Source organism: Bubalus kerabau, chromosome 20 (assembly GCF_029407905.1).
Source record: "Bubalus kerabau isolate K-KA32 ecotype Philippines breed swamp buffalo chromosome 20, PCC_UOA_SB_1v2, whole genome shotgun sequence".
In the NCBI taxonomy this organism is placed as follows: domain Eukaryota; kingdom Metazoa; phylum Chordata; class Mammalia; order Artiodactyla; family Bovidae; genus Bubalus; species Bubalus kerabau.
Window position 1 is genome coordinate 16,432,829 of NC_073643.1, and position 10,771 is coordinate 16,443,599.

General features: G+C 44.7%; 1 protein-coding gene across 1 annotated transcript; it reads left to right on the forward strand.

Moving 5' to 3' along the window:
• The first annotated feature begins 6,318 nt into the window (after positions 1-6,318).
• Positions 6,319-10,383, forward strand: SS18L2 (SS18 like 2). Its single transcript, XM_055557925.1, has 3 exons — positions 6,319-6,505; positions 6,757-6,833; positions 9,837-10,383. Exons 1-3 carry the CDS (start codon positions 6,437-6,439, stop codon positions 9,922-9,924), a joined length of 234 nt encoding a protein of 77 aa, XP_055413900.1. The 5' UTR covers positions 6,319-6,436; the 3' UTR covers positions 9,925-10,383.
• Positions 10,384-10,771: the final 388 nt, after the last annotated feature.

Consider the following 10,771-nt stretch of genomic DNA (forward strand, 5'->3'; position numbering starts at 1 on the left):
ATGTAATGTACTATATATCACAGAACTGTACATTTAAAAATGGTGAAAATGGTAAGTTTTATGTTATGTACATTTTGCCACCAAAAAGGAAAAATAAACTCAGAGTTTAGAGAGTAAAGAAGTAGAGTGAAAGCCACTAGAGAATAGAAGAGGTAAGATCATGTAAGGTATTGGAGGCCATAGTAGAATTTGGGACAGGTGAAAACTGATTGGATTTATATTTTGTAAAAACCACTTTGGCTGCTGACATTAAGATCAAAATGGAGATGGCTCTTGGAAACTGTGGTAGGGCCAGTTGGGAAGTCAATGCAGTTGTCTGGACAAGAGAAGATGAAGCTAGAATTTAGGCTGGAACAGTGTGAAGCAGAAGAGAAATGGGCAGTCTGCAGAGAAATGTAGAAGCAAAATCAATAGGACTTGGTGATGAATTGGATGTGAAAGGGTGACAAAGTAGCTTCAAGGATAATGCAATTTTCCACAAGTGATGCTTTGTGAAGTTTATATTGCCAGCCCTTGGCCCTGATTTCCAACCAAATAGCCAGCCACAAACTTCAACATCTCCATTAGAGGTCACCGCAAACTGCACACATCCAGAGCTGATTTATCACTTACCCTTAGCCCTCTGTGAAATGGGATAAAACCTCCTCCACGGGATGAATAAAGGAATTGTGGAGAGAGAGCACAGAAAAGCAAATGAGCCTGCTCTGGATCAGGGCCACCACTCAGGGAAATGAAGCTCTAGAAGGCAGAATTGCCCTGATACCCTTTTTGAGGAGTAAAACTTTCCAAGATCTGCATCCTCAGTGAAGTGACTGCTTCTCACTCTGTGCTACAGAGAAAACCAACCTTACTCCCATGTTCATCATGGACGGACTAGACAAGAGAGAAGACAGCCAGAGTTTTAGTATTTTTTTTTCAGAGTTTTACTGGCCTTTTTTCAGAGTTTTAGTGGTTGCCAGCGACCCAGACAATCATGATGGTGTGATAACTCACCTAGGGCCAGACATCCTGGAATATGAAGTCAAGTGGGCCTTAGGAAGCATCACTATGAACAAAGCTAATGGAGGTGATGGAATTCCAGTTGAGCTATTTCAAATCCTAAAAGATGGTGCTGTGAAAGTGCTGTATTCAATATGCCAGCAAATTTGGAACACTCAGCAGTGGCCACAGGATTGGAAAAGGTCAGTTTTCATTCCAATCCCAAAGACAGACAATGTCAAAGAATGCTCAAACTACTGCACAGTTGCACTCATCTCACATGCTAGTAAAGTAATGCTCAAAATTCTCCAAGCCAGGCTTCTACAGTCTGTGAACTGTGAACTTCCAGATATTCAAACTGGTGTTAGAAAAGGCGGAGGAACCAAAGATCAAATTGCCAACATCTGCTGGATCATCGAAAAAGCAAGAGAGTTCCATAAAAACATCTACTTCTGCTTTATTGACTATGCCAAAGCCTTTGACTGTGTGCATCACAACAAACTGTGGAAAATTCTGAAAGAAATGGGAATACCAGACCACCTGACCTGCCTCTTGAGAAATCCATATGCAGGTCAGGAAGCAACAGTCAGAACTGGAAAATGGAACAACAGACTGGTTTCAAATAGGAAAAGGAGTATGTCAAGGCTGTATATTGTCACCCTGCTTATTTAACTTATATGCGGAGTACATCATGAGAAACGCTGGGCTGGAAGAAGCACAAGCTGGAATCAAGATTGCCAGGAGAAATATCAATAATCTCAGATATGCAGATGTCACCACCCTTATGGCAGAAAGTGAAGAAGAACTAAAGACCCTCTTGATGAAAGTGAAAGAGGAGAGCGAAAAGTTGGCTTAAAGCTCAACATTCAGAAAACTAAGATCATGCCATCTGGTCCCTTCACTTCATGGCAAATAGATGAGGAAACAGTGTCAGATGCCGGGAGCCAGCACGGGAGTTCCCACCCATGACAAAGGTCATGCGGAGAGGATCTGACATGCAAAGGCAATCAGAACTCGAGAGGCCCCCTGGGCCTGCCCGAGCATCTACCCCAAAACCAAAATCTGTCTGTTTTACTATTTCACGACTTTCACCAACTCTTCTGACATTAACGGGGGGCTATCCCCGACCACCTTTCTCTATAAGAAAATCAACTTAAAACTGTAGTTAATAAGTCTCCTGGGCATAATAGGAGTGTTGCAATTCAAACCCCTCTGATGACTTTCTAGCTTGCCTGACAGGTTTGTTCAGATTCACAGCCTCCCAACCACAAGAGGCACAGGAAGCTTAAGATATTCTAACAAAGCAGAGCTTCTCAGAGAGTTAAAATTGTTAGATTAGAACTAGTAGAGGATTTCTTTGTTGAGCTAATGCTTGCTGCCAAGTTTACATATCCCTTATCTACTGTGTCCCTGGGAGTGTATTGATTAATATAGTTGGTATATAGAAATGTAAGTAGTAGCTTTAATGTTTGTAACCTTGGACCCTTGAGTTAATTCTTTTCTTGTTATAGCCCACCACACTTTTGCCCTATAGGAAGGCAACTTTATGTAATGCTTTCAGAGGGTGGCGCCTGACTTTAGAATAATCACCTTTAGAGAAAAATAAGTTTTCTGAAGAAAGGGTCATAAAATGTTAACAGGCCTCCTGGCCAGAAGATGATGTAAATCGCCTAAAGCTTTTGCATATGATAAGTTTGCAGAAAGAAAGCCTGGCTTCGATAAGGATCAAGGACTGCTGAACTTGCATGACTCTACCCCGCCCCCCGCCCCCGCCCCGCATTACCCTCTATGCAAAACTTAAGGTATAAAAACTACTTTGGAAAATAAAGTTGCGGGCCTTGCTCAGTGAAGCTTGGTCTCCCCATGTCGTCCTCTCTCTTTCCTTTTCTTTTTCAGGCTGATCCCCTGGAGCACAGGGGCCCTCTGCGTTCACTTTACTGCCTGGGCTTCTAAGACCCACTCGAGAAGGTGCCCAGGGTGGGGCACCTTCTGCGATTTGAGTAGGCGCCTGCGGCCTACATGAACAGAGCAAGTCCCGTGCTGGGGCTTTATTGGCTTTCTGCGTAAACCAAGGAATATCAGCCTCTTTTCTCTCCTCTATTTTCTTAACTGCAAAATTCTTTCCTTATCTCTCTCTATTTCTATCCTTTTCGCCAACGCTGTCCTCCCGAGGGAATCCCTGGATCCAACTGGGGCTGGACCCCGGTAGTCAGACTTAATTTTTTGGGGCTCCCAAATCACTGCAGATGATGACTGCAGCCATGAAATTAAAAGACACTTACTCCTTGGAAGGAAAGTTATGACCAACCTAGATAGCATATTCAAAAGCAGAGACATTACTTTGCCAACAAAGGTTCGTCTAGTCAAGGCTATGGTTTTTCCTGTGGTCATGTATGGATGTGAGAGTTGGACTATAAAGAAAGCTGAGCGCCGAAGAATTGATGCTTTTGAACTGTGGTGTTGGAGAAGACTCTTGAGAGTCCCTTGGACTGCAAGGAGATCCAACCAGTCCATCCTAAAGGAAATCAGTCTTGAATATTCATTGGAAGTACTGATGTTGAAGCTGAAACTCCAATATTTTGGCCACCTGATGCGAAGAGCTGATTTATTTGCAAAGACCCTGATGCTGGGAAAGACTGAAGGTGGGAGGAGAAGGGGACAGCAGAGGATGAAATGGTTGGATAGCATCACGGACTCAATGAGCATGAGTTTGAGTAAGCTCCCTGAGTTGGTGATGGATAGGGAGGCCTGGTGTGCTGCAGTCCATGGGGTCGCAAAGAGTGGGACATGACTGAGTGACTGAACTGAACAGCGGTAAAAGTGTGGCCCAAGAGGTTGGCCCAGCTTCCTCTCTGTATGTTGCAGCAAACCACCTCCACCCTATGGTGCATAGGCAGCACAGTTCAGTTCAGTTCAGTCGCTCAGTCGTGTCCGACTCTTTGCGACCCCATGAATCACAGCACGCCAGGCCTCCCTGTCCACCACCAACTCCCAGAGTTCACTCAAACTCACATCCAAATCGAGTCGGTGATGCCATCCAGCCATTTCATCCTCTGTTGTCCCCTTCTCCTCCTGCCCCCAATCTCTCCCAGCACCAGGGTCTTTTCCAATGAGTCAACTCTTCCCATGAGGTGGCCCAAGTATTGGAGTTTCAGCTTTAGCATCAGTCCTTCCAAAGAACACCCTGGATTGATCTCCTTTAGAATGGACTGGTTGGACCTCCTTGCAGTCCAAGGGACTCTCAAGAGTCTTCTCCAACACCACAGTTCAAAAGCATCAATTCTTCGGAGCTTGGCTTTCTTGACAGTCCAACTCTCACAACCATACATGACCACTGGAAAAACCATAGCCTTGACTAGACGGACCTTTGTTGGCAAAGTAATGTCTCTGCTTTTGAATATGCTATCTAGGTTGGTCATAACTTTCTTCCAAGGAGTTCAGTTCAGTTCAGTCGCTCAGTTGTGTCCAACTCTTTGCGACACCATGAATCGCAGCACGCCAAGCATCTTTTAATTTCATGGCTGCAATCACCATCTACAGTGATTTTGGAGGCCCAAAAAATAAAGTCTGCCACTGTTTCCACTGTTTCCCCATCTATTTCCCATGAAGTGATGGGACCAGATGCCATGATCTTAGTTTTCTGAATGTTGAGCTTTAAGCCAACTTTTTCACTCTCCACTTTCACTTTCATCAAGAGGCTTTTGAGTTCCTCTTCACTTTCTGCCATAAGGGTGGTGACATCTGCATATCTGAGGTTATCGATATTGCTCCTGGCCATCTTGATTCCAGCTTGTGCGTCTTCCAGCCCAGCGTTTCTCATGATGTACTCTGCATATAAGTTAAATAAGCAGGGTGACAATATACAGCCTTGACATACTCCTTTTCCTATTTGGAACCAGTCTGTTGTTCCATGTCCAGTTCTGACTGTTGCTTCCTGACCTGCATATGGATTTCTCAAGAGGCAGGTCAGGTGGTCTGGTATTCCCATCTCTTTCAGAATTTTCCATAGTTTATTGTGATCCACACAGTCAAAGGCTTTGACATAGTCAATAAAGCAGAAATCGATGATTTTCTGGCAGCACAGATCAGATCAGATCAGTCACTCAGTCATGTCCCACTCTTTGCAACCCCATGAATCGCAGCACGCCAGGCCTCCCTGTCCATCACCAACTCCCAGAGTTCACTCAGACTCACGTCCATCGAGTCAGTGATGCCATCCAGCCATCTCATCCTCTGTCATCCCCTTCTCCTCCTGCCCCCAATCCCTCCCAGCATCAAAGTCTTCTCCAACGAGTCAACTCTTCGCATGAGGTGGCCAAAGTATTGGAGTTTCAGCTTTAGCATCATTCCTTCCAAAGAAATCCCAGGGCTGATCTCCTTCAGAATGGACTGGTTGGATCTCCTTGCAGTCCAAGGGACTCTCAAGAGTCTTCTCCAACACCACAGTTCAAAAGCATCAATTCTTCGGTGCTCAGCCTTCTTCACAGTCCAACTCTCACATCCATACATGACCACAGGAAAAACCATAGCCTTGACTAGACGGACCTTTGTTGGCAAAGGAATGTCTCTGCTTTTGAATATGCTATCTAGGTTGGTCATAACTTTCCAAGGAGTAAGTGTCTTTTAATTTCATGGCTGCAGTCACCATCTGCAGTGATTTTGGAGCCCAGAAAAATAAAGTCTGACACTGTTTCCACTGTTTCCCCATCTATTTCCCATAAAGTGATGGGACGGGATGCCAGCACAGGGAGGTGGTTAAAAGCAAGAATTCTAAAGCCAGACTGCTTCTGTTCAGATGCTGGTTTTGCCCTTAGTAGCTAGGAGATCTTGGGCAAGTTACCTAATCTCTGCTTTCTCATCTGTAAAACGGAAAAAAAAATAGTGCTTCTTAGGGTAGTAAATCTGATTTTTTTTTAAGGGCCCAAAGGAAAAAGAGGGCTATGGGCGAGTTTCTCCCTCAGCAAAAGCCGACACCGGTGTGTTCCTCGGCCTTGCAGGGTTTGGCTTGAAAGGAGGCAATGCCCAAAGTTCAGAGTCCAGATGCAGGCCTGTAGGCACCAGAGCGGTGTTTAAAGAGGTGTGAATGTGGACCCAGGTGGGCAAGCTCCTCCCACAGAGTGCCAGTACCCAAAGCCTAAAAGACCAGACGCTAACACGGATCCCGCCCCTAAGCCTAGGTTGCGCATACGTAGAAGATCCACAAACAGGTCCAGATTCTCAGGGGTGGGGCCAGAGGAGGACGTCAAGAGTCTCTCTTAGTAAGAGCGTGCCCAATCACAAATGACGTTCCGCCTGTTCCCCGCCCCCTAGGTGGGAGCACCCAATCAACGCGGAGAGTGTAGGCCAACCTATCTTGGTCCCTGCTGCGGCCGTAGTACGTCTGGAGCTGTAGGTCCGCTCCGGTCTAGATCGGGGGATCTGCCGGGCCTGAGGCCGAGTTCCACCCTGGCTTCCCGGGATGTCGGTGGCTTTCGTACCGGACTGGCTAAGAGGGAAGGCAGAAGTCAATCAGGAGACCATCCAGCGGGTAAGCGCTAACACGGGCAGAGAGATCTTAGTAAAGATCCTAAATGGCTGCGGGTGCTGGAAGCTTCCCGGAGTGAGCAGCTGAGACCGGTGGTGTGCGTAGGTGACTTGCTGTGAGGTGAGAATGAATTCAGCATAGGTGCTGGGGCTGGAAAGCCCGGCCTTGGGGGGAGCGGGGACGGGGGGCGCAGAGGCGGCAGTGGTCCTCGCCGCCCTGACGTCGCCGCACTGACCCTTTGTCTGGTCTTTCAGCTCCTGGAGGAGAATGACCAGCTGATCCGCTGTATCGTGGAATATCAGAACAAAGGCCGGGCGAATGAGTGCGTCCAGTGAGTCCCCTCTTTATTCCCTTAATTTGTGAGTGTGAAGGGGAAGCTAGTATTGGATTCCATCAGCTGACCTGAACTAGGAGTCTTGAGTGAGCACAGATAAGGCTCAGAGGAATTACTTACTTGCCCAAGATAATATGGACAGTAAATTGTGAAGCCTGGAGTCAGACGTGGCTTCCTCTTCAAAACTTGAATTGTGCTCATTGCAAAGAGTCCTCGGAAAGCCATGCCGGCTGATGACAACAGGGATGGGGACGGTTCACTTAAGTTCAGTTCAGTCGCTCAGTCGTGTCTGACTCTTTGCGACCCCATGAATTGCAGCACGCCAGGCCTCCCTGTCCATCACCAACTCCCGGAGTCTTCCCAAACTCATGTCCACTGAGTTGGTTATGCCACCCAACCATCTCATTTTCTGTCGTCCCCTTCTCCTCTTGCCCTCAATCTTTCCCAGCATAAGGGTCTTTTCAAATGAGACAGCTCTTCGCATCAGGTGGCCAAAGTATTGGCGTTTCAGCTTCAACGTAAGTCCTTCCAATGAACACCCAGGACTGATTTCCTTTAGGATGGACTGGTTGGAGCTCCTTGTAGTCCAAGGGACTCTCAAGAGTCTTCTCCAACACCACAGTTCAAAAGCATCAATTCTTCAGCACTCAGCTTTCTTCACAGTCCAACTCTCACATCCATACATGATTACTGGAAAAACCATAGCCTTGACTAGACCGACCTTTGTTGGCAGAGTAATGTCTCTGCTTTTTAATATGTTTGTCTAGGTTGGTCATAACTTTCTTCCAAGGAGTAAGCGTCTTTTAATTTCATGGCTGCAGTCACTATTTGCAGTGATATTGGAGCTCAAAAAAATAAAGTCAGCCACTGTTTCCCCATCTATTTCCCATGAAGTGATGGGACCGGATGCCTTAATCTTAGTTTTCTGAGTGTTGAGCTTTAAGCCAACTTTTTCACTCTCAGTTTTTATTTTCATCGAGAGGCTCTTTAGTTCTTCTTCACTTTCTGCCATAAAGGTGGTGTCATCTGCATATCTGAGATTATTGATATTTCTCCTGGCAATCTTGATTCCAGTTTGTGCTTCCTCCAGCCCAGCATTTCTCATGATGTGCTCTGCATATAAGTTAAATAAGCAGGGGGACAATATACAGCCTTGGCATACTCCTTTTCCTATTTGGAACTAGTTTGTTGTTCCATATCCAATTCTGGCATTCGGAAAATGTCTCACCAAATGATGAGAGCGGTGGCTGTTTTCTGGTCATGGATCCCTGGCTCATATTTTTGTGGTAACACATACAAAGACCAATAAAAGTTCCCAGTTAAGACAGAGGTAAATTTGGCACAGTAATTTAAGGTCCTCTCTAGCCATATGCCAAGATGAGAGAAAACACTCTCTTTTCTAAGTGTAGTTCCAGGAGTTATGCCCCGTTTATTACAGAAACAAAAAAGATTTTATTTCATTGCGACTGAAGCCATGCTTTCCCCACCCCCTAAAAAAGTAAACCTTAATCCCTCACTGAACAGCTTAGTGGAGATATCCATCTTGGGTAAGTCTACATTGGACACTGGCATTTGGTGATTTGCTTTTTTACAGTTTATAGTAAACAACTCCCATTTTTCTATATGGAAAACCGTTGTCAAACACTGTATTTGGTGCAGTGATTCTCAAATTATGGGTAAGTTACCAAAATCTCCTCATGGACATTTTCACATTGCATGGTGCATGATTCCTGTCCCCTAGTCTGATTTGGGGCTCGACCCCTTGACTGAGAAATGCGATCGTAGTAAATGTGCTTTTATCATGGAAGTGTCTTGTCCTTTCTTTAACTTTTTTTAAGATTTTTTTTTGGCCTTGTACCACATGGGATCTTAGTTCCCTGCCTGTGTGCGTGCTTAATCGCCTCAGTCGTGCTATGACCCTACAGACGGTAGCTGACCAGGCTCCTCTGTCTATGGGATTCTCCAGGCAAGAATACTGGAGAAGGTTGCCATGCCCTCCTCCAAGGGATCTTCCCTACCCAGGGATTGAACCTGTGTCTCCTACATTGCAGGAGGATTCTTTTAACTGCTGAGCCACCAGGGAAACCCTTAGTTCCCTGACCAGGGATCTGACCTGTGACCCTGCAGTGGAAGTATGGAGTCCTAACCCTGGACCTCCAGGGAATTCCCTGTTCAAGATTTTTTTATAAGTAATACTGAGTACCAGGCACTACTTCAGCTACTGGGGAATCATTACCAAAACAGATACCAGCTCTGCTTTCATGGAGCTTACATTCTAGACTGTAGAATCATATAATTAGGCATATAATAATAAGTGCTTTGAATAAGAATAAAGCACAGTAAGTGGGAGGAAGTGCTAGTTTATACAGGTTATCTTTGATGTGATATTTGGGTAGACACCTTAGGTGAGGGAGGCAGCTATGCAGATGTGTGAATCAAAGTGAGCATGGGGTGAAGTCCCCCAGGCTAGAGCTTGCTGGATAGCTTCTAGTCTCTGCAAGGACTCCACTCTGGCCAGAACTCAGTGAGTAGAGGGAAAGTGACAGATGAGATCAGAGAGAGAGACTAGAGGCCCTGATCATATAGGTCCTTACAGGCCATGAGAAGAGCTGAGCTTTACTCATAATGCAATGGGGACCTTTGAAGAGTTTTGAACAGAGGTATTACATGATCTTAACCTAAACTCTAAAATCACTCAGGCTGCTATGAGTATAATTACAGTAGGGGTACAAAGGTAGAACAGGGAGACAGGTTAGGAGAGTGGTCCAGTACAGTAATCCAAGCAAGAAGTGATAGTGGCTTGGCCGAGAGATGTAGCTATGGGAGTGAGAAGTGAGAACAGGTAAGATTCTGGATGTATTTTCCTCTGATATGTTAAATAGACACATTGACAAAACTGAGTGATCTAGTCAGTAGATGAGCCATTCACTAGATAAAATTCTTTTCCAGTTTTTTGTTCAATAAACACACACCTCTAATTTTTATGTTTTTCACCCATAGGTACCAGCATGTGTTACACAGAAATCTCATTTATTTGGCTACCATCGCAGATGCCAACCCAACCAGTGCTTCAAAAGCAATGGAATAGTCTTCCAGTTGGCTGTTGTGAGGAGTAATTGAATGTGATCTATTTCCTATGAAATGGATTTTTGCCAACTCAACTGCTTAGAATGTGAATGGAACCTCTGTGGCTCTTCTAAAAATGTGAAAATGTGAAGAAAGCTACTAACTTAACCGTATTCTCAGTATAAATATTTAATAATTCAGTGGATTCCCTCAATTAAGTTGACTCCAAGTGTCCTCCATCCTGAAATAAGTGTGTTTGGATAACAGAGATATAACGGGCATCTTCAAGTCAACCTTTTTAGTTTCAATCTGAAGAGGAAACTGAGCAGGTATTGGGCGATCAGCAGAAATTGGTGAGACTTTCCACTGAGACACTGCCAAATGGACGTGTGACTGTTTCTCCCTCCTACCAGTTTGTGGTGGTGGACCCCTGACTGCTCTTTTCATGTTGCCTTGAAATAAAGCTTGCCTTTCCACAAAAGCCTGATATTAAGGTATAGAAATTTTCATGTAATGTCTTCCACTTGGTTTTTGAGGAAAAGTATAAGGAGCTAAAAATACACGTAACACCACCACTGTCATTGCTAACAAAATTAATAGTAATTCTTAAGTATCATCCAACATCATCTACTAATAGAAGATGTGATGCCGAAGGAAGAGTATCTTTTTCTTTTCTATCCTTTTAAGGTTATTGGCTAGGCCTCTATAACAAAAGACAGATTAACAGAAGAAAAGCATATGCATTTATTTAATATAAGTTTACGTGACATGGGAGCCTTCATAAGGAAACAAAAGACCCAAAGAAACAGTTAAACCTGAGCATTTTTATATATGAAGTTTGATGAAAAGTATAAAGTTGTAGAAAAATG

Bases quoted from the DNA above. Each gene is read 5' to 3' on its own strand.
- SS18L2 (XM_055557925.1), top strand. From the start codon at position 6,437: ATGTCGGTGGCTTTCGTACCGGACTGGCTAAGAGGGAAGGCAGAAGTC. The intron at 6,506-6,756 runs GTAAGCGCTAAC...CTGGTCTTTCAG, and splicing joins ATCAGGAGACCATCCAGCGG to CTCCTGGAGGAGAATGACCA. The intron at 6,834-9,836 runs GTGAGTCCCCTC...TTTCACCCATAG, and splicing joins CGGGCGAATGAGTGCGTCCA to GTACCAGCATGTGTTACACA.